Source organism: Lissotriton helveticus, chromosome 1_1, assembly GCF_964261635.1.
Source record: "Lissotriton helveticus chromosome 1_1, aLisHel1.1, whole genome shotgun sequence".
NCBI lineage: Eukaryota > Metazoa > Chordata > Amphibia > Caudata > Salamandridae > Lissotriton > Lissotriton helveticus.
The window spans coordinates 1418309124-1418334127 of NC_136057.1; the positions used below are offsets into that span (position 1 = coordinate 1418309124).

General features: G+C 44.9%; 1 protein-coding gene across 1 annotated transcript in view; it reads right to left on the reverse strand.

Annotated features, from left to right (window-relative positions):
• Window positions 1-25004, reverse strand: part of QTRT1 (queuine tRNA-ribosyltransferase catalytic subunit 1) — a 345830-nt gene that overhangs the window by 85211 nt on the left and 235615 nt on the right. Inside the window, exon 9 of the mRNA XM_078685122.1 lies at window positions 22965-23049. Coding sequence (XP_078541248.1) covers window positions 22965-23049 — 85 coding nt within the window. The remainder of the gene's footprint in view (window positions 1-22964; window positions 23050-25004) is intronic.

Sequence of the window (25004 nt, forward strand, 5' to 3'; positions counted from 1 at the left end):
AAGTAGCTCCAAAAGCGGGAACAGTAGATGGACACAAGTACTTGTTCCATGTTCCAGTGGAGTGCCAAACACAAGAACAGGATATAACACGCTTGCCATGGCTAAGTGGAACGAAGGAAATGAGAGCGACTCTGAAGCTAATAAATGGTAAGCTATGGGCTTGCTGTAAGCTCACTGTATGTAAACAAAAGGCTTGCAGAGAGTGCATGCACTGTTTGGGCTAAACCTAAAAAGGATCAATTCAAGCACTGAGATGTACTGACACAGACAACAAGAAAAAAACACACATAGTCCCTGCCAGTCCAACTGCCTCACCGGATACGGCAGCTAGAAAAGGGGACACCGGCTTTACAAAGAATGACCTCTGATCTGGTCTAAAAGACCTAGTCAAGGAATGGAAGGACAACCTATATCAGGCACTGGAGAAAATAAAAAGTAGCTTTAAATAAACAATAGTGACAAGGAGAAGGGATGTCAACCAAACAGACATGAGGGTGGCTGAGGAAGATAAATTGAAATAGGAACGCAATGTTAAGTCACTCAGCTAACAGCCTTAGAAACAGGTATGAACATGCTGCAATTAAAGTGCGAGGACCTGAAAAACAGGGCAAAGAGAGAAAACATCAGGATTCACAATTTGAGGGAGGAGGTGGGGGCTCAGACATATGCACCTATGATCAGTCTGCCTTTGGTCATGTGTAGAGACTTTGTGCCCGCACTATTCCAAAAGATTCTCTCTTCTTCAGAGTAGGACCCTTGGGATTGAATATCATTGCGTGGCCTTGAGACATACTAGTTCATTGTCTCTCTGCCCGCAAAAGGAGGCTAACTTGAAAGGAGCTTGGAGACTCTCACCAATATTCTTCGGTGAAAATAAACTAATCTTGCTGCAGACCTCATTGAGTCCACCCAGAAAAACACAACCGAGTCCAACCCTTAACTGATGTTCTAAATAGAAGATTAGTTTCAGATGAACGTATCCCAAGTGACATCCACTCAGAATATCAATTTATTGAGAAGAGAGTCCCCACTTGAAGAATATGAGAGAGGGGAGACCAAGTGCAGAAGGAGAGATGCCCACCCAGAAGCGAAGGAAGGCGCATTGCTCACCACAAAGAGTCAACACAGAAGGGGAAAAGGAAGGGTAACCTGTCTCCTTCCATAGGAAACTCTCAGGGAATGAAGATGTACCAGAGGACAAGTTCCAGGTACCACCCCTGTGGGGTAAGAACTCATACGTCCAATGTATAAGGTAATTAGATGCCCGGATCCTTAAGTAACAAAGCATGATTAAGCTAAACTAAACTTTGAGTATGCATAGCTACTCTAAGGTGAATAGTATCTTAAGCCGGAAAGGGATGCTGGAATCAGAATTATTTGATAATTACTGCAGTTGTAATGTTTTACACAGAGTTTAAGTAGGTGAATGTTGTTGTAGTGGAAGGGGGAGAACCACATGAGAAGGAGGAAAAATAAAGATAGAACACAAGTATCACATCGGCCTGTAGGGTACACACACCTTTAGACGAACCACATTCTGTGCCCTTTCACTGAATGGTTTAGGACTTAATTTCTCTTCTAACAGGACAACGGTTTATATCTTTTTAGCCTCTGAAAGTTTAGAATTCAGGGGGGGTGGGGGGGAAGCAATAGAGAGTCCCATGGCAAGTAGTGCAGCTCGGCCTACTAGGGAATAAAATCAGCTATTAAATATTAATCCTGCAATCCGACCCCGTGATCCCATGTCTCACTGAGCTTTAGCCAGCATACCTTAGTGGGGGTGCAAATGTCAGCTTATTTGTGGAACTGCTGCAGTCTGGAGGTGATTTTCTGATGCCGGCCTGACTGCCATGCTGCTTGGGCTGCCAAGAGGGCCTGGAACAGAGCTTGCTGGGACTGGGGCTAGTGAGCAAGAGGTGGTGTGGTGTCTACCCGTGGGAAATTTATCTGGCAGCCGGTCCTGAAGCGCCGCTCTCGTGACCAACCCCTCAGCCGGAGGAGTGTGTGGCGCCGGTAGTGTGGCCAACGCCGTGGAGCCATTCTGGCCGGGGAGCAAGCCGCGATCATTTAAGAAGCCTGGTAGGGTGAGGCAGACGGTGAGTGGCGAAGGCCTGAGCTGCTGGGACCGATCAGCCCCAGCTGACCTAGTGACGGTGCAGGATCCCTCCTGGTCTGATTTGGCAATTGACTGGCAGAGAGCCTGCGTGATTGCCGCTGTGCGGGGAGCAGGGCCTTGCTGGACCGCACCGAGCGCCTGACAGGCCCTGTTCAGAGCGGCGCACAGGCGCACACCTTGATGATCTCCTTATCCTTTTTCTTCAAGTTATATACTCAATTGTCATGGCCGGATTGCTGCTGTATCTCCCTGGCCACATCCGTATATCCGGCAGCTACAGCTAGGACTCTAGCAACGCTCTCAGGGTAGACCTCGAAGGTTATTGATGTGTGATCCTTTTTGCAATTGCAATTGGTTGAACAGCTTATCTATTGTAGCCTTCTCAGTTGTTATTTGATATTCTTGGGAATGTCGTTGGAGTGATTGGGATGCTAATTTAACTAAGGGAGTCAGCCACGTGAATAAAGTCCCTTGTGGACTGGCTCACCTTCTTTTAATCTCACTATTCCCTCACGACTACACCTTCACCAGACCCCTTACACGCAGTCAAACCATTGGCTGGAACAAAAGATCTCCAACAAAGAGCGCCTACGGCGCCCGTCGGACATTGCAGCGCCAGTCTGACGAGGAGCAGGAGACCAATGATGAAGCATGACACCTAGGTTCCTGGGTGTGTGAGGTCTTCTAGTTCCAACAAGGGAACACCCCGTTCCCTGCTTCTGCTCTTATTCCATATTTACACACACATACTTCTTTAGTTGTCCCTGGGGAACTTTGTATTCCTTTGCTTAATAATTGACTGGACAAGTACACTGGACCCCGTTAAACATTGTCCACATTTGGTTCCTAATTTTTGTACGGAATGCTAATGTTGGTGACAATTGTTTGTGTTGCAACTGTTCTACGGTGACTCTGTCTATCGCACCTATAGTTTGCTCTTTGCTATGCAACTGTAATGCTGCAGGTTTTTGTGCCACACTCGCATGCCATACATCACAACCGATATGGCCATTCCTGCGACCCCCCTGCCCCCCCCAATTGAGACAAGATGACGGATCCACCCAGAGGTCAAACTTCACTCCTAACAGGGAACATGCGGGGCCTTAACAGCCTGTGGAAAACACAGCAGGTGTTGCATATCTGGATCACCAAAGCATTCATTTTGCGTTTCTGCAAAAAAAGCATCTGACACGGCATACGGAACATATCATAGGCACCCGCTGAGCTGCACACAGGCTAGCCTCCTCATATTCCTCCTATTTGAGAGCAATAATCTTAGTTAAAAAGGGACTGCCTTTCACCCCACTCACATTCTAACGGATGACCAGGGACAATACGTAATAGTACAAGCAACTCTGTGTGGCACCCCTGTCACCCTGGTCAACACCTATGGATCAAATGTAGATGGCCCTGATTTCTATATGGCGCTCTGTGTAAGAAAGTGGCTCTGTATATACTGGACCAAAGTAAGGTACAGTGTGTACAGAGTTCACAGACCCCAGAGGTTTGGCAGAGGTTAAAGTTAGATATAACCTTACTCTCTAAAGTGTTAGCTTGGTCGAGCAGTAAGGCAGTATCAGAGGACAGTGTAAAGCATTTGTTGTACACACTCAGTCAGCAAATGGTCACACACACTCAAGAACTGAACTCCAGGCCAATTGTTTTGTATCAAAATATATCGTTGTTTTATTTTTAGAACCAACAAGGTATCAAAATATACATTCTCAGAATGAGTTACTTTAGTTAAGTACTTTTCAAATAGGCAATAGACTTTTTGATTACAATAGTTACAGTTGTTGCAATAGGCAACACAATTTCAAACACAATGCAACATTGAGCTCAATGGGAATTTCTAGATAAATGCAATTAGTTACTTTATGGATTACTTTTCTAGCCACAGGACTGGATCCTAGATTTAGTGCTGGGACATCTCCTGTAAACAGTTGAGTAAAAGCGTTTTGGGTACAGTAGTGATTTTTAAGGAATATTATTGTATTTTGAAAAGTTTAAACTTGGAAACTTTTTCGCATAGAATCACCAATGTTATCCAATGCGAGGGAATTCACTTAGCAGGTAAGTAGTGTTATCGTTACTTTATCTTACTCAGGGTTGGATCCTGGATCCAGCCCTGGTGCATCTCCTGTAAAAAAAATTGAAAGAATGCTTTTAAGTTATACATGCGATTTTTAAGGAATATTTGTAGTTTTTGAAAATCGACACTTAGAAACTTTTCTGGTGAAAAGCTGACAATGGATTCCTATAGAAGGAAATTCAAGTTACTGGTAAGTACGATTAAAATTACTTTTCAGGGTCAGTGCTGGACTAAAAGATGCAGCACTGGGTTCTCTCCTGATAACAGGTGAGTAAATCGGAATTCGTTGTTCAGCTGATTTTAGATGAATATTTTAAAGTTTCAAAACTCCACACAGAAGAATTTCCAAGTGAAATCAGTCCATGTTAACCTATGGAAGAAAAGTGAGTTATAGACTGTTGGGGAAGTACTCGACTGGCAGAGTTAAGGTTCTGGGCATAGACTCAGGGTCTCCCAGGGTCCGTTAGGTACAGGTGGTACACCCTCAGCGGCACAGGGGCAGCCGGTTAGAGAGAGAGTTAGGCCCAATGATAGCGTATGGGCGGCATGGGGCCTTTGGTTGGTGGCGATTGGCAAGCAGGCCACACGGCTGTGGGAGCTGGGCTCCTGGTCACTTGCTCAGGGCAAATGGGGAAGTAGGTTAGGACCAAGGTTGCACTGCCAGGGGTACTCGGGCGGCTGGGTGCAGGGTGCTTTTGAGCCCTAGGGCGCTCAATGTTATTCAATGGGGAACTTGGAAGATGAACAAAGGCTGCAGGCTTGGGGACGGAGATTCTTCAGGAGCAACCAACACTTCGAGGGGTAAGTTGGGATCTTGGAGGATAAGTAGGGACCCCGGAGTTGGGCACAGTAGGCCGTGGGGCGCCTGGTGCAGGGGTGTCTTTTGACGTCGGGAATTCTTACCCTCTGCTGGTCGTGGTTGGTGGGGTCTCTGGTTGTGAGGCTGCAGGCGTCATCTGGGTCGTCGAGGAAGGTCCTTGGGCACTGGATATCAGGTCACAATCGCCGTGAGGACGTCCTCAGGGTCTTTGTCCAATCAGGCACCAGCCGGGCTCGGCGGGTGCAGAGTGTGCTGGATTTGCGTTTCCTGGCTGGCACCAGGGGTGTTGCTGGTTTGAGCAGAACCACTGCTCATGGGAGTCCCAGTCTCTAGATGAGCTGGGCAGGCAGGTCGTCCGGGGTTTTCAAGCTTGCTGTCCGCAGGAGACGCCGGGATTTAGCAGGAGCAGGTTCAAGGATCAACAGGCCGGTAGGGCTGGGGCCAAGTCAGTTGTTGTCGTCCTTTTGCTAGCAGCTGCACGGCAGATCGTCCATCTAGTTTCGAAATAGGGATCTGAGGAAGGAAGGTTCAGGGTGCCCCTAAATACTAAATTTAGGGGCGTTACAGGTAGGGTAAGAGCAGGTACCAATGGGTCCCTGTCCTGGGGTGAGTACATCCCCTATCCTGCTCCTCTCCTGTGGGAGGTGGGCAGGAGCCTATCTCTGATTGGGCAGGGCTCCCCATCCTCAAGATGGCCGGAGCGGAGTTGTGCTTCACCTCGTCTCCCCCCACCTGAGGGATGGGGTTGGCAGAGGCTGGCACACCCCCTTTCCTCACTTAGGGTTTCCCGCCTGTCTTCCGGCCAGAGTGGGGGTCAGAACCGGTGGGGGCCAGTTGCTGAGAACAGCAAGTGGTCTGGAGAAGCTCACAAAGGCGGCATGCCTTTGAAGCTTCCCCTGCCCATCCTGGGGGAGGAGACCTAGCACCTCGCCCAGGATGTGCATTGTTTCAGGCCCAGGAGAGCGGAGGGCTCTCTACCCAGGGGTCCAGCAACATGTCTGCTGTGTGGCAGCCTAGGCAGCCTCTCAGACCAGACTTGGATTGTAGGTTAGGTTTCAGGGGGCATCTCTAAGATGCCCTCTGTAGTGCATTTTACATTAAATCCCACACTGGCATCAGTGTGGGTTTAATGTGCTGAAGTTTGATATCAAACTTCCCAGTCTTCAGTGTAGCCATCATGGTGCTGTGGAGTTCGAAATGACAACCTCCCAGCACCATATACTCTTAATGGCATCACTGCACTTACAGCGCCCAAAAATTCGTCGCCCTGGGTACTGTAGGGGCACAGGGCCACTGGCATAGTGCACCCAGCTAGAGGGGTGACTGATGTATGCCAGGGCAGTGTGTTTGTGGGCATGGCACACAGGGATGTGTGACATGTCGGCTCTTTGTTTAGTTCTGCACCAGGACACTCAGCCTGCAAAGGCAGTGTGTGAATGTGAAGGTGCAGGGCCCCTAAGGGTGGCACAATAAGTGCTGCAGCCCTTAGGGGTCTTCTCTGGTCACAATGCCCTGGGTACCTAGGGTACCATTTACCAGGGCTGACATGTGGCCAGAGATGCCATTTGGGTTTTAGTTCATTACAGTTTTAGAGAAGGAACACAGGCCCTGAGCACCTGACTGGCAGGAGCCCAGGGCACACTCAGTCAAAGCACATCAGCAATTTAGCAAAAAGTGGGGGCATACCATGCAAGAAAGATGGTACTTTCTCACACTCTGGACTCAGCGCCTCAAATTACCCATGACTACCGCTGTATTGGGGAGCGGACCCGAATACGTAACTAGTCCCAGTACTTAATCGATCAGCCTCAACAGAATGGCATAGTAAGCATTCCATAAGGCTTCTCAGGGAGGGTATGGAAGAGCACTGGATTGTAGACCTATGGCAAATCTGCCATCCCACGGTGGAAAAGTAACTTTGCCTCCTCGGTGCACTGCTTGTGGTCCCGCCTGGACTACTGGCTAGCAACCCGGGATGTGTGTAACTGGGTATCCAACTTATCACACCTGCCCAAGACTTTATCAAACCATGCGCCGGTCCACCTCGCGGTGAGAATCCACCCACACACACACACACACACACACACACACACACACACACACACACACACTCCTACACAGTTTGTATGGCGATTTCAGGCAACTGTCCTTTAGGACCTGGTGTTCGGAGAGGAGCTGCACACTTCTATTAATGCCTACTTAGCAGAACATGTTGGCTCAGTAGATGATGCGAGCACACTTTGAGAGGCCTTCAAGGTCACAATCAGGGTAATTTTCATCAGTACACAAGCCGGCAAACTGAAGTCCTTAGGCACACAACTACAGAACATTGAACAAACATTACACTCCCTCTAACGAGACTATGAATCCAATCCAGACCCTTGCTGATATATGTGAGCACATCACAACCCTTAATGACACTACCAATCAGGAAATTTGCTATCTGTCCAAGCATTGTGTGGCAAGAGTGTACTGGAAGGTGGGGGGTGTCCGGCACGCAGTCTGGCTGCTAAACTGAAGACACCCTTTGCTCATGTACATACTGTTAAGATTATATCCCCAGAGAGCACTGAATACCATGATAACTCTGCTATTCTGGCTAACTTTTTTTTACGTGCATCTCTATGGCGCGCAAATGACCGCCTCAGCAGATGGCACAACAGACTATCCCAAACTATTACAGTGGCTGAAATTAAGGACGCAATCATTAAACTATCTAATGGCAAGGCACCAGGCCTGGTTGGCTTAACAAGTGAATTTTAAAAAGATTTTGCCTCGATCCTTGCACCGCACCTCCAGGGCCTGTATGAGGAAGCGTATACTAAGCGTATATTGCCACCCTCCATTCAGGAAGCACGGATTATTGATATACTTTAATCTGACAAGAGACTGAAGTAGAGAAAGTCATATTGCCCATTGTCTCTCATCAATACAGATGTTAAAATTCTGTACAAAATATTAGTGGGCCCTTTACAGCCACTCCTCCCTAGCTTAGTGCTGCCCGATCAATTGGGATTTATTTCGGGTCACTCCACCTGACCTGCGCACAATCTTTGCACTACTGCATCAATTAAACCCTTTCCTGGAAGCAGCGGCAATCCTCCTGGATACCGCAAAGGCTTTTGATTCCATCGAGTGGGAACACATGCATACTATTTTACGACCTATGGGGATCCCAGCGTGCTTCCTACAATGGATTCAATTGCTATACACTGACCTAGTCACCTTTATGTGAATCAATGGGACAATATACGATGAATTACATATTTAGAGAGTCACCCGACAGGGCTGCCCCTTATCCCCATTACAATGTGCACTTGCACTGGAGCTGCTCGCATGTATCCTCCATCATCGACATGCAGCCTCGACCTAACACTGCGACCCCGGGGCATCCCTTTTTACGCAGATGATATGGTGATATATGTGAGAGACCCCGCTATACATCTGGCACCCATAATACGTGAATACATACGGTTCGGACACTATTCAGGCCTGGGTATTAATTGGTCCAAGTCTATTGTCTTCTCTCTGACTTCAAGCACGAAGTCTCACATGTTGGAATTCCCATTACAGTGGAGCATGTACCCTGTGAAATACCTGGGATCTGGAATCATAGAAACCTGGATCTCGTGCTCCATTACAACTATGGGAGGGCAGTGTCGCAACTTGAAGATCAGGTCAACAAGTGGTCCAGATTACCGCTGTCCATAGCGGACAGGTTGGCCTTTATGAAAATTGTGGTATTGCCTAATTTTCTCGGTTTACAAATATACTAATTATACTGACACAGCACTTCTTTAAAACGGTCAAGACCCACTTAACAATGCTAGCATGGGCGGGAAAGCAACCTAGAATTCTGTGGGAAAAGCTTACTCTACCATATATGCATGGTGGATTCAGAGCACCGCACATGGAACTTTATTACCCATGTGCGCAAGCTCATTTTGCACTTTACTGGTACTGGATTCACGACTATATCCCACATTTAGCAATTTAACATGATGATTCCCACCCACTAGCTGCTTTCCTGCCACATACACGCACTCAAATTGATTGAATTCAGCACCATTCATTGCACCACGAGAGAGTGGTGACTACTTGGGAGGTACGCAAACAAGGTTCTCCTAAATGAGCCAGGACTTCCTTTGGCGTTTCACCCGGCCAGCTCAGTTACACAGGAACTGCATGTACTCGATATCCTTGGCAGGGCGGGTTTGCAGACTATGGGAGACATCTACGTTGGGGGACCATTCATTGTCCTAGATGACATCTCTTATACACAGTGCCATATACCCTAACTGACTAGTAAATATTTTGATCTTTGAGCTGCAATATGTGTATTATTCCCCCTAGATACCTGGGAGAACATCCTACTCTACAAGCACTACACACACTGTTATCCAGTCCCACATGTAAGGGACTCATCACTAAGTTATATGTCTCAGAGCAAAGGGAAAGGGGTATTGGATCAGCCACTGGAGCCGGCAGACAGGACATTCTGTTTTTCACAAGTCAGCCTGCTTACACCTAACTGTAATTTGCGTATATAATACATTTCAAATACCTTCATCAAACGTATCATAACCCTCCTAACCTATACAATATTGACCTACAAACAGATGCTTAATATTCCAAGACCATCGAGCCCGAGGCAAATTTCTTACATCTGGCGTGGTTATGCTCCACAATACACAATTCTGGGTGTAGGTCACTGATGCCCTTACTGAGATGGCGCTGGAACCTGTGGCGTGCCGTGTATACTGGTGGCAGTTGCCTTACTCTTGGCCAAAAGATGGGTTGGGATGAACTGGGGAAAGCGTGCAACACCCACTAAACGTCAATAGTTGTCTGATATGTCTTACAGTAAGGAACAATTGGAACATTATGCTGAGGAACTACCGGCTACCTCACGACCCAAGGATATTTGGGGTCCTTTCACTGCATCTTTGTCGACACTCTCAGATCTCTCCTAAGGGTGGGAGCAAGCACACAACTTTTTACACTGATCATAGTGAATTTAATTACTATCAAGCGGATATCTGAAACTGTGGCTCCTTTAGTGTATTTATTATAAGTGGCGGTGTTTTTTTTTTTCCTTTGTGTGCATATTGCATAAACTAATAAAAACTCTTTTTTAAAGGTGCAGCAATCACATCTTTACAAAAAACTCATTGAAAGGAAGGCGATGCAGGAAGACTCTGTTCCAATATGTACACTCGGCAACTCCATTCAAAGCCTCACCAGAGGAAATAGAATAGTGATCCAGATTTCTTAATCCTTTAGGCTGGTTGTGTTGGAAATACTAAAAGATAATGCAGGCAGATATGTTATGGTGAAAGTTAAGGTGTGAGGAGAGAGCATCACTATTTAACCGCATGCGCGCCGCGGTTATTTTTGCGCTGTGCGGCTTTTTTCTAAAAGCCGCGTTACATGACGAGCTGAGCTCGCCATGAGCATGCGAGCGGCGCAACTCATGACGAGCTCAGCTCGTCATGAGCACGGAAGTGGTTTAGCCTTATATATGCCCCAACCAGGGATAAGACAGATTTTTCGAAAAGGTTTAGAGAAATGTGGAAGGGATCCTCGTTCTTTTGGAGGACTTCAATGCAGTAGTGAAGGATAGGCTTGATAGATCAACGGCTACAAGTAACCCACAAAAGAAATGTTAGGAGATGTCCAGGAACAGCCAAAGGATTTGGACCTAAAAGGTGCTTGGAGAGCGATGCACCAAGGGGAAATCGATTACATATTCGATTACTTGATATACTGTAAATACTTCAGAATTAACATGATATTCCCAGTCACACGATTAACACATTGGGCAAAGTAAGAAGTACAACCTCAGTTTCCAATAATGCACCTATATGGATTACGCTCGGCAATCTGATAAAACTGTGCTTGGAAAGGAACTGGAGACTGGGTAAACTCATACACAAAGACACAGCCAACACAGATGAACAGTCTAAAGCTGTGGATGGCTATGTAGCAATGAATCATACACATTATACCTTTGCCACGATGTACTAGGATGCATTAAAACTACAATACGAGACCAACTTATCACTATAGCCACAGTGGCTTAGAGAGAAAGGGGCCCGTGCAAGCTCGACTTGAGAGAGAGCTTAAAGTGGCTGAAGAGAGAGATAAAAATAATTTCAGCTCCAAGGAAAATCTTAGGCTCTGCCTAACATTAAAGAGTAGCTATAAATTATTTGTGTTAGTAAAGTGGCAAGCGCTCTCCTTACACTGAAAAGAAATGTCTACGAGACATGCAATAAATATCAGCTAATAGGCTCAGGAATAGAACAAATTGAGAAAACACACTCAGACTGACACTGCTGATGGGGGATGCAGAGTACGAAAACACAATAAAGGGTAGTATGTGCAATTCTCTCTATGCCAGAATATATACTTTGAAGAACAGCAGATCAGACAGGACCAAGAGCTGGATGCTCCTATTGAGTAGGACAAGAGCTATAAAATGTCTGAAGATGGCTCCCTGGCCAGACGCCTTTAGCAGGCAATTTTATAAGAACTACTCACCTCAACTGACACCACTTCTAAAGAGTGGGTTCCAGTCTTTCCAGGGTTCAGGCAGAGTTACACCAACCAAGGTAAATGCTACTATCATAGCGATTCCAAAACTTGATAAAGATCATTCAGACTGTGCTGATTAAAGACTGATCACTTGGTTAAATTTAGAATAAGTTTTCCTTCAATAGAAAACGGACCAGTCAGGATTTGTCGTTGGGCAACAGACTTTTGATAATAACTGAAGGCTAGCTCACTTGGTAAAAAACCCGAAATACACAAAATGAAAGGAAATCTTTCAGGTTTTACATGACGAAAAACCTTTGTCAAGGTGGACTGGTCCTTCTTGATGGCTGTCCTCAAAAGTGGTGGACAGGGGGGCCACAAACAGCGAGTTATCAATCCAAAAGGCCAAAATGGTGGTAGATGGAGTGACTAGAGGGACTTTTAATTTATCACTAGGCAGGGGTAGCCCCCCGCAACCATTATTATATGCACTGGTGATAAAGCCTCAGGCCATGAAAATACCACCTATTAATGATATAAAATCCATCACCTTTGGAGGAACGGGGCATAAAATAATATTATTTGCAGACTATGTTCTCTTGTCGATGGACATTCCAGAGATGTCATTGCCACCATTACTTCTGTTGCTGGAGGAGTACCGTTGAGAATTTGGATGCAAGATGAAATAACATAAATCAATCTTGTGCAACTGGCATCCCACCTTAAGGTATGGTGGTTCACGAACACACCAACCCTCTGGCAAGAAATTAAAACAGATCTTCATAAATGAGGAGGCTTATATATATATATATATCCTGGTTCACAGCACAGCAGCAATAGAAATTATTTAAATACCAACATTGTAAAGTGCTTTGCAGGCGTTGCAGATATGCATCAACAACAGTTGACCTGCAGAGAGCCCTAATAAAAGTTTTGTGGTGGGGGAACCTCCAGAGTGGCAAGGTAAATTCTAATGGCCACACAAGGAAAAGGTGGATTAGGCTTCCCATTTGTACTCAATTACTATAGGCCACATAGTGAGTGAATAGTCAAAAAGCACCCTGACAAACAAGGAGTAGAAAAAGGGCAAGCGGAAGACGTAGGTCACTAGCGCGGCCATTCATGGGTTGCTAGTAGACACAGGCCTCAGAATATTTGCTGTAGACATATCTCCAGCACTTTACTGCACATCTGTGAAAAGATAGCATTGGCATACATTGGACAGCAGTGGTTTCCAACCTGTGGTCCGGGGACCCCTAGAGATCTGCAAAGCCTTCTCAGGGGGTCCGCGACTACTTAGAAAATTAAATAATATTAACAGATTAATAAAGTGTATATAAATAAACAAGTTAAATGTACAATTAAAAACTACCGTAAATGTGAAGGAATTTGAAATTGGAGGCTAAAAATTAAATTAGTATCCACCCATTGATTCGTGTGAGCATTACCAGTGCAGCAAACAGAATATAGTATGGGCGATGAATGGCCTCCACTGACTTTAGAAAAGCTCCAACCTTTCTATAAAATTTTTTTTATTTTTATTTATATACATTTGCGATTTAAATAAAATGTAACATCATTTGTGTATTTGTTTGATGAATGCCTTTTCTGTATTTTTAGTATTGCTTTACGGTTCAAATCGTTGACAATGCTTAGGTTGGCGTTCTTGGCTTCCAGTAATGATTAAGTGGGGTCCCCAGAAGGTTGCAACCACTGATGTACCGCATACCACGTCCACGGACACACCTATACTTGATAATCCAGATTTTACATCAGCTTGAGAGTGGTCAGCTTTCCAAAGCTGGAGAAAGGGGGATTGTCAGATGCTAGCTGACATTTTTATAAATGGTCAAGTTAGATCCTTCACGGACTCTGGATGAACCTACTGATTGCAGTATTCGAAATGATTCGGATACCAACAAGTCCACTTTTGGGTTCTCCAGCAAGAGGCCAAGGAGACAGCTGCAGAACCATTGATTCACGGGGGAGGGGGGTAATAAACTCTTAACCACATACTACCGAACTAACGGTTGGGTTTCCCCTTCTCTACATGCTCCTAAAGTCTCCTCGATAAGGGGAAACCTGGAAGCATATGTCTTAGTGGGAGAGGATATGCACAAAAGGACACCAAAGAACAGATTGGAAATCCTATGAGAATAGCTCACAGATTCAACACAGACATTCAGCCCTGAAAATCATTACCGAGTGGTATCTAGCTTGTCACAGGCCTACAAAAAGTTTCCCGAAATATAGGATAGATGTTGGAGTGAGTGTTGAAGAGGGCTCACTTATTCGTGAATGGTTTGCATTTAGATATATTGGAAGACGGTGTTGTCATCAAAGATATAGTGGGATTTTCCCTGTTTGCACACCACTCCACCACAATATTGAGCGTTTGCCTAACAGACAGGAGGAGATCGCTACAACTTGGAAGGCGGCCAGTCACACATGGCACGCATGATTCAGGAGAATCTGGCAAACAAGGGTGGTGGAGAAGCTATCTGAATATCTAACTAAAAGGTGGAACAATTTACGGGTGGTTAAGTATCATATTGGAGGAGATTAGAGAGGTATAATGTTCTGCCCTCAATTGAGAGCTGTCAGAAAAAGGAAATTCTCAGTACGGACGTACTAAGTCAGAGCAGCAAGGCAGTCAGGGCGAGCGGACTGGATATGTGACCAACAGCAGGGGGAGCAGGAATGAAGTCCTACTCTTTCACCAGAGTTTAAGAACAAAAAGCCACACTTTCCCTTCTCATTGTGCGGTCGAGGGTTCAAAGGTGTGCATATCTCTCACTCTTACTAGTGAAGACATCATAAGATAACCTCCTCCTGCCCTGGGCCACTAACAAACAAGCATTGGCAAAGCCAATATGTTTCGCTATAAGAGATCTGTTGGCTTTGTCAAAGTTTTCTAACATGCTGCACAATAGCACGAGCTGCTGTGCAACATGGCTCAAAGTAAATAAATAAATTAAAAAGGGCTCTGGCGCGGCCAGCATTTACAGCGCCAAGTAAATTGAGGGAGGAGGGTGGAGAACAAAGAACTGAAAGAGGAGGGTGAGGCGAACAGAACGGACAGCTGGAGGAGGGTGGGCAAGGGGTTAAAAGAAAAGTATGGTCCATTTAAGCATTATTGTCATTTTAATCTGACCTAGTGTCATGTAATACGGTGCCAATGTAAGCACTCCACTGCACATGGGCCATGTTCGTGCAATATAAAAACAGCAGAAAAAAACATGTCCTATGGGAGGCTGTTTTGTAATCTCGTGATCACTTCGCAAAATGTATCCAATGCTGTAGTTAGACCACCAGCTGGTTTCCCAAATTATGATCATATGATGGAAGTCAGAAAGAAGCTTCATTGGCTGCCGTCTGAATCTGGTGAGTAAATGTCTTTTAGCGACAGGTGACACCTACATTGCTGCTCATATCTCAGTACGGAGGACCAGTGCCTAGAGACCATTTATTCTGAAGAGGCGCTTTACTCACAGACTCAATCAATGGAAATATTACTTTCCAAAAATAATACATGCATATAGAAACATTCGGTGGTTACAGATCAAGATTGAATAGGGACGGAGCTATAATAGTTCAGCAGGTGAAGTGACAAAGGACCGGTGCGTCTTAGGGTCCATCTAAACTCTAGTCATGGCTCTATTTTAATAGGCCATAAATAGAGAGGGGGTCCACTTTCCATGCCTGTAACTGGGTCACAAAGAGAGCTCTCTGATACCCATCAACAAAAATGCACAGTTTATGCAGTGCAGAGGCTGACTCAGTGAACTGTTCAATTACATGCTGTTATCATTTATATTTCGAACTGCAGGACAAGGTACATGAGGTTTGTCATGATGTTTGTATTAGTGCTCTGAAGTGGAGTCCTGAAGTCGTGGGTGCAATACATACACAACTATGTAGAGAATATTATTGATCACACAGAGCGGGGGAAACAATATTTATAAGCGTTATAATTGCTCTGAAATTACTCAAAGTGACATTTTGCAGCAAAAGGGTACAAAGTTTTGTTCGTCTGTTTAAAGTGGGGTGTTATTAACGATATACTGCTGAAATGTACATGGGATCTACAGGAGTTATTGAAGTAGTAACACATTTTTTAACAGAACTGCTCCTGCTGACTTTGGAGCTGGGGAACCAGGCTAGAGTCTTGGCGTCGGCTCAACATCCTGCATCTGGGCAAATCGCTTAATTCATTCTCAATTAATGTATTGAGACTTTATGAACAGTAAGACAGGATAATGCTATCCGAAAAAAAAATGCATATGAAGAAGAATCTGGAAGGGATTTTAAGTGGTCACTGAAATGATTCTTAATTCGGACGCCGGCCAATTAAACAAAAAAAAGTGGTGGGTGGGCAGGGTGGTTGTGGAAAATGGGCACAGTGAAGGAGAGTTAATTTTGGATATGGCCTCAATAAGAGTGAATGTCCAAAAGTAACAAGAGTACCTGCAGAAGCCTGTGGCCAGTGGAAGGATGCTGGCTGCAGGAAGCAGTACTTGGTCATGGCTCCATGACACTAACTAAGACAGGAAGCCCAGGAGGAAGTTTGATGAGATAACCAATAGGAAGCAAGCAAACTAGAGTAACGTGGGAGCCAACCAATCGTAAGTAAAGATAAGTAATGAGTGGGCTCTATGCCCCTTTAAAGATGTTTTTAGGTCTCGCCAACGCATCGCGCATGCACTGCATAGGCAGAAAGACCTTTAGCGGTCGCTTTGGTTTTTCAGCCAAAAACGTGCACGCATTCCATGGCCTTCAATGGCAATGCATGCACGTGTGGCGATTCACTTGCAGGAGCGCGCAGCGCCATATGGTAGCAATTATCGCTCCTGGCGCTGCTCGCAAGTGAACTCGCCCCCTCCTCTCGCCCCTCCCCCTGCTGCCTCTTTTTAACGCAAGGAACGCGCTGGTTTACACAGGATATTAAAAGAGATGTGCATACAAAAGCTTCTGAATCTGGCTTTATTTTGACATTTACTTTTCGCGAGCGTGTCCTGGTAGTGACCTGACTGCACGGTAAGGTTTTCGGACCACCTACCTTCCCGCTAAGTTGCCTGCTGGCTTAGAGCTGCCTCGTTGCATGCGCTCTTCCCCCCAACAAGGCGTTTATTTCCTTAGAAGAGAAAATATGTAAATACCTTATTAGCAAGTCAAAAAATAAAATGCCGCTGAAGCGGAGCTGTGCGTGATACCTTCGGGACTGCAGCACCTCGCACCCACAAACACGGCAACAACTGCAGACTGTTAACGGGCGCTTTTAGGCACGTCATGTTCACAATGAGCACCGCTGGGCAAGGGGCACGAGGCGAACTCCTAAACTGAAATCATATGATTAACACAACTAAATATGCAGACAAATGCATTGATTCATCTAATGGAGATGCTAGACTTTTAAGGTCGATTCAAGAAGTCTGCTTGCAGAAGGCCTACTGGTTCTTTTTTTAATCTTTTTTCAAACAACATGATTTGAGCCACACTCATTTGTGCAACTTGAGGCCTTTGACTCTCTGCAAACAGACTGGGAAAAATAAATTGACATCCAAATACGCCTCCCTCTGGCTGGCATTTCAGAACAGATTTTGCCGGTACTACGGTCTTTGTTCAGCTTCCTTCAGTACTTGGCTGCCTTTCGGTGCTCTGCCTTTTTTTCAGCTCGGGGGAAGCTTTTAAGAGCAGGCCTGCTTATTTATGTGCGGCGTGGGCATGAATGGTGTTATGTTACCTTTTGTGTGTGGTCCGCATCCATGCCATATTTCTCCACATAAGAGGGCTCTCTGTGCAGCAAGCATCATTAAGTCTGGTGTGTTGTCTCAAGGCTGTTGGCCTGCATCGCTCAGGCTTTGCTGGCTAATTTATTGTGTATTTATGTATCAAAGCCGTTTACACAGCTACCTCACAGAGCTGCCACTTCTAGTGATTCATGTCACATATGCTCGGTTTCTTTAATAGAAGTGGAGAAGTGCAGGGAAGTGTCCTTTTAAGCACGCGTTTAACCTGTTTCTGTGAATGGGGCAGAGTGTGTCAGGCTGCAGGGTTCATAGTTGTCAAGTGACACCAGGGCATGAGTACTGTGCAACTTTCAGACAGCCCTGGTTTTTGAGCCCACAGCAGTATGCGTGCTGGGACTTGTAGTTTCACATTTCCCATTAATGGTGGGGTCTTACAAGAGTTAATGGATATTGAGGAGAAAAAAAATGTGCACTCTGGATAAGACCAACTCTGTCAGCAAGCAGCGATTTCCTTGAACGATTTTATTATATAAGCATTAAACGGTGAACGTATGCTCATATGTGCAACCACTGTTTTCCCCATTGAGCCCCTAACCGTGACCAACTTTCCGTTCCATAGTCTAGTATAACAGGGCCGCTGAAATTATGTGGCAAGAGAGCACTGAATAATGCAGCAGTTTTGGTGAAATTATTCAGAAAGAAAAGCCGAAATATGCCGCATAATGAGGCACATTTTTAAATAGTATTGCTTCACTATTTTGTAATTTTTGTACACCGTAATACGGTGTGAGCAAATATTTCACCCCAGCTCAAGTCTACAACCAAATGAATAAATAAGCAACTGAAAAATGACCAGTTAACCTTTACAAAGGCTCTTCCAACATGCGGCGAGCACATATCCCCATATTACTAAATTTTGGTTGCTTGAGTTAGAAACATTTTTAGGTCTCGCCTTTTCCCATTCCGCAGGAATGGAAAAGGAGAGAATTCTAGTGGTCAAAATACTCGTCAAACTATGGCTTTTTCTGTGCGGTTTTCTTCGAGTTCATGTGAATCACGTGACCAAACAAGCACGCGCATCGGCCTCCCTCCCTCCTTCCTAATTGCATTTTTTCACGGCCGCCACCACATCAAAGGGCTTCTCCCAGCGTGCGCTCTGCGGCTTCTCCTCCCCTAATTATTCATGGCTGTCCGGCCGTACTTTCAGTTTCCCGGACGCTCTTGTTTATTGCATCTTCTCGCTCTCTTTTTGCTCCCCCTTCATTTTCTCTCTCCCTCTCTCTCTGTTTTTTTTACCCTTTATTTACTCTCTCTATCACCCTATTTCTCTTTCTCTCTTTCATTCCCCTTCATTGACTCTCTATTACCTTGATTATTTCTCCTCTTGCTCTCTCTTCTCGGACGCTTCTCAGGCCATCTGTTTTTCTCCTCTAAGCAGGCTCGCTCCCCGCCCCCTGCTTCACGGACGGACTTGTTTGACCAGCATCACTCCCACCTACTCCTCAACTCAAGTTGGGCATAAAAAGAAGGGGCTTTCACTGTGACATTTCCAACAGCCTGCTCTGTTGCTGCGACTGGCTCGATTACATGTATTTGTGCTCTTCAGTTTATTTGCATATGTGTTGGTGGGCTTTTTTCCCACTTTTGCGATCGCCTTCAACTTTGCCCGCCCCTCCTTTGTGTGATTCGTTCTCTCCCAGGGCGACCTCACTCATGGTTCCTTTTGGTCACCCCTCTATCACTTCCACAATCTACACACGGGTGTTTTTAAACTTGGTCCACTCTCCATGAGCCCTCAGCCCCAGCAACCAACAGACGATGAAGCCCATACCAATATTTCACACGAAAGCCGCCACCAAAGATTAGCTAATTTGCTCAAATAAACTGTAAATGGAACAATAAATTAGACAAAGTTCACAAACAAGCCTCTAGTGCCATCTGCTGGGTAATAATCGGACACGCAAGGGCTGCAACTTCAGCTCTTATTTATTTCCACAATTTAACAAGCATTTGCAATGCAATAGTTCTCGCATTTGCGAGAGTTTGAGCTATTGGCTATGTAAATGATAATGCCATTTATTTATATGCTGGTTTCAAAACAGATAAAAAGGCATTGTCATTAACAATGCCAATAGCTTAAACTTTCGCAAATGCGAGACCTATTGCATTGCAAATGCTTGTTTTAAATTGCAGTTTATGCAGCAGATGATGGTTTTTGTGGAAAACTCGGCAAATCCTTAATAATGCGAAAAACTCCTCAGCCGCAGAATCGCAGAATTCCAGTGGCACTGAATACAGAGTGTGATGTGATAAGCGAGAGAGGGTTCGGAAGATAAACAAGCATTAGCATAGCCAATAGGTCTCGCCTTTGGGACCTTGTAAGTGTTTAGCCATGCAACACTTGATGTTGTTGCACCAAGGATATTGTGCTGGATAGCTAAACACTTATAAGGTCCCAAAGGCGAGACCTATTGGCTATGCCAATGCTTGTTTTCATTACAAGAGATTTTGCAAGTGCTATAATGCAGGCGAAACCTAAAAAGAAGCTGCTGTCTGGACGAAGCCCACGTTATAAGGGACTGCATTTCCACATAATCAGGACTGCTGGAATTATGCAGCAATTGAAAACCAAATTATGCAGCAGGGCTGACTTAACTGTGCAGCAAGAAATGGAATTATGTGGCATTTAATTCACATTAAGACTGTCTGAACAATGGTTAGACCTCATTAATATCAATGTAATACCTGAATACATCAATCAGCAATCGGAAGGTAACCAGGTAACCATTTACCCTTTGCAAAGAGTCTGCCAATCCATGACATATGTGTAATTTTTTTGTTGTTGTTGTAATTTTTGATCCACAGATGCTAGAAGCAAAATGTACTGCTGTTGTACTCTACAACTTGTACAGGAAATACAGACCTCCCACGCTTGCAAAGATTACTACTGTGTGCGAATGCAGGTGAGAGGGTGCGGTGTAGAAAAAGGTGAGGCTGAAAGCCTCTCAATTCCTGAGTAAACAAAGGCAGACATTGGAGACTGCGTTTGAAAAAGGGAGCATGGCAATCACTCCTACCCTCCCCAAAAACTCTACCACACATATGCTGGGGAAGGTTCAAAAGCCGATGACAGAGCATAACTCTGCAGCACCTCCACAAACGAGGTGGAAACCTTTTCATATGGTTTCCAGCTGGATCTGTTCACCGCCCGAGATCGGCCTTTCACTGGGACACTGTGCACAGAGAGCTGATATTGTGTGAAACACAAAGGCATCGTGTGACTTGGCAAGTCTGTAAAAAGTGGGATTATGTTGCAATAGAGGGAAATCTATAAATATGCGGAACGCACAGCAGTTGCAGAATAACACAATTCCAACGACCAGTCATATTAAGTTTGCAAATGCCAGCAAGTTGGGCCAACTGTGACAGATTGAACACCTTCAAGTCTCTGTCACCCCAGGCTACGGAAAACAGGCTTTCCTCATTAATAATATTGTAGGGGTGGCGAAGCCAGACAGCCGTGTTCACCCCCGACCTGTGCCCTGATGTGGGTGATGGAGGAAAGCACAGAGAACAAAAAGAAGAGAGAGGAGGAGGAGGAGGTGGTACAGGGACGTAGAACGACTGGGAGAGTAAGCAAGTGATCAAAGGTTGGAAGTGGGTAGAGGATCAGAGGGTACAAGTGAGAGCAAAGGAATGAAGATGGAGGAGTGACTAGATGGTGACTAGGGAGTGGTGGTAAGAAGGAGAGTCTATGATGGAAAGCATGGGAGGAAGAAGAAGGTAAGATGGGTGAAATATGGGGTGAATGAATGGGAGGGTGGAGAGAACTCAAAGAGGATAGAATGAATCATCAGGGTTAAAAATGTCAAGGTCCATCAGTCGGCCTCAATTTGTCATAGGCGAATTGGAGAGGGAGACACAGAGTTTGGTGAGCTTATTTGTGCCCCAGTATAATAAGGTTAGGATGTAAGAGCAAACCATTGCACATAGCTGCCAGCATCCCAGTCTGCTCTGGCTGCCACTGAGGGCAGAGAATAGCAGAGTGTGTACCTAGTGGTAAAGGAAGTAACTGAAAGCTCAAACCTGATGCAAAGCGCTGGCTGCACTAGAGGTCCTCTTGGACACTCGAGACCAAAGCGAACCGAGCTTTGATGGGACTTCTGTGTGCCACCTACGCTCTACCCCCATGCGGCAAAAATTTTAAGCAAAGCACTAACCTTTGAAATAAACCATGCAAGAAAAAGATACTCATTGAGTGGCTGAACTGTACAATGTGAAAACCTGTGATCAATCCAGGCTTCCCTGCTTCATAAAATTGTATGATCCTTGACAAATATTTTATTTCACCAAGGCTCCTTTTTTAAATTATAACATATGAGAATACTTTGAATATAGAAGTTCAGGATGTGTGCTGTATGAAAAATTCTTGTGTTTGATTTAATATATTATAGTGTTTCTCCATCTAAGAATCCAGACCACATATTATAGCGTACACATGAGTGACATGTCCTTTGGTTCACCAATGGCATTGCTTTCGGGGTGGGGGAGGGTGCAGGAATGTTTAGAAATGATCACTTTTAATATCTAAAGAAATGATGCTCACAAAGTTTTGAAAAAAACTCACAAAGTCTAAAGCAAAAAAACTTTGAACCACCATTTACACCCACTCAGTACCCCAGAAGATTTAAACTGCACAAGTCCTCCTTTCAGGTCTAGTTCCAAACTGCTGGGGTAACATTGTCTAATGCACACAGTCAACAAAAGAGCCTCAAGAAAACCTACAAACGGCAGAGAGGGTCTTCTGTAGCCCCATCAAAACCACATTGCTATTAAATCTATTCTAGCCCAAGAAAATTTGATTAGTTCCTCAGACAAGAACTTCTAAGTATAGGACAGAACATTATTTGCAGGAGGCCAGAGGACTGCTCCATGTATGCACAGAGGCTGTGGAACAACATCTCCCAATCCATCAGGACTCTCATACAGCAAAGAACTGAAGGCACACTTCCTTAAAGAACACTACATCATAATGCACTAAACAGTAAAGCTATCTCCACAAAACTGCATAGCTCAGATAATCTCTGACTGTATCTAAACCTTCATCCCCATTCAGCGCTCTGCAGGCTCTTGGCGAGCTCTGCACTATATACATACCACTTACATAGATACTATTGATTTAAACCCAGATGGATTTGCAATACGTTCAGACTATTTTTTCCAGCTACCTAGAGGGGATTGGCTATACACCTGTGCAGGGAGATTTGACCAGGGCTTCCATCCCAGCAGAAGGGGTATGTTATATTCTTTTGGTCAGAGGATCTGATATGCAGTCTGGAATGCACTCCCATCTAACACTCAAACACCAAAGCTTTTCTGAGAAATGTATAATCTGGGAGAATATACTTTGCAGATGGTTCGCTTGGGTATCTTCCAGGCAGTCCTAGACTGTTATTTCACGATGGTAGGCATAATATGGACCTTAGTGTACTGGTCTGTTTGAATGGCTACGTGGTCCTGACCCAACGTTCCTCCTTTGCCACTCCCAGAAAACCTGTTGCACACCCCTGTGCATGTTTAGACTGCTCGTTTTGGTGGATTAATTCTTGTTCTGACAACTGCACTTAAGCTGTCAGTCATCACACTTACCTGGTACACAATGTTGTGGATAGTGATGTGGTGGAGTGCGGCTGTGTCACTTCTGAATAAGGCATGGAGGTAGGCCCGGGTGTGCCTGCAACAAGTGTCATACAAGTGTATTAAAACTCGAAATAGGAAGAGACTAAGAACGATAATCAGAAATATTTCATTCTTGACTAGTCCCCTGGCCCAGACAGCCATGGTTTCAAACTAACAGTATAGAGCAAGTAAGCCAAACAAATAAACTATTTTTCATAATTCATGGAAACGTCACCATTTTGTGAATTGTTTATACATCTCAACAAATTGGAACCCGACAAAAGTAGTTCTACAGGCTTACTTTCTATGTGTCAATTAATTTAGATAAAGTCTTTGAATAATCATTAGATTTTATATCAGCACTTCAATACAGAATAAACTTTTTCCTAGAAACAACCTTCTGGCGGACATAAGTGAGCCAGTGCATTGGCAAATATACTGGAACATTCAATTTACTGCTTTCAATCAACATTCTCCTTGGTGAAAAACACATCTTTTCATATCAAACTATACCATACACTAATTAAAAACATATATTAAGGTAAGATGAGTTCTGTTCCAGTGATACAAGTGCAGGATTCTGCTGATATTTACAAAGAACTCTATCTGTGTCCTTGTTGTTTTCAATCGTAGATAGATTTTGTGAATGACTATACGTCTCCTTCCCCAGCTGCCTCGAGCCCTCTATGACAAGTTACTCAGACTCTTCAGTGGGGCTGGCAACAGGAATTAGCACCCCCATAGAGATTCAGAGATTCGTTTGAACACGACAGACCCCCTAAGTAAAGGATTCCTGCTGCAGATAGCAAACAAAATTTCCGGAGGAAACCACGCGGAAGAACTTGACTTGGATTTACTAAGTCCTCTGGTACTTCCTCAGCTCTCAGGATTATAGGACCCAAGTCAGAAACTCCTGCAGTGGGGAATTAACAACCAAATAACCGAACACTCATAATGAAGCCCTTAGTGTTGTTTTGAGGGGGCACATGCTCAGTTCCCACAAGAAAAGGCCCCGTGATCTCTCTGGAGTATCAGTAGGATGTGCTGTTATGGGGAGAGATGACATTCTATAGCTGGCTAACCATTATAATGGAAAAACACTAAAGTGTAGCCACTCCATGCCAGCAGCAGCCATCAAGTTAATTTAATTATTTTAAGAACACTGCTCGCAGTGTTTCCATACAAATTATTACATATAAAACAAAAATCAAAACAGTTGCCTGTAGAAAAGTGCTGCTTTTTAACATGGTCACTCACATTTTGCCTGGTATCTGATGCAATTTTGACAGAAGTGTACTGGGTTCCTGCTATCCAGGTCCCAAGTTCGATCACTTGCCTAAAAACTGTAAAATTGTTCCCCTAATTAGCAATACCTTTGGCATCCGGTGCAAGTACTTAGTAAATGGTACCTCTGGTACCTAGGGCAAGGAGGCTAAAGAGAGTCCCTAAGGGCTGCAGCATGTATTGTGTCACCCTAAGAGACCCCTTAGCACCAACATGCAAACGGCAACTGCAAACTGCATTCCGTGGTGCAGAGAAAAGTGAAAACATGACATGGCACACCCCATGTGTGTCATGCTTGCAGACATTGCATGCAGTATAGGTAAGTCACCCATATAGCAGCCCGCACAACCCCAAGGCAGGTTGTACTATACTATATGTGTGGACATAACTGCTAGAGGACAGGACTGCAAGTGGACAGCGAGGCCATTTTGAGTACATGTGCTGGACACTGGCATTTACGAGTTCGCCCAGCTACATGATGGCTTCACTGAAACTAGAGATGTTTGGTATCAAACATCTCATATTAATAAACCTACAGTGATTCCAGTGATGGATTTATTAATACATGTACCCAGAGGGCACCTTAGAGGTTCCCCTTGGAAACCTACCCCCTGCTGGTGTGCTGACTGACAGGTGTAGACCAGCTAGCCACTACAGACAAGTTTCTGCCTGCCTGCAGGTGAGAGCCCACGCTCTATGAGGTAAAGAACAATGCCTGCTTCTACA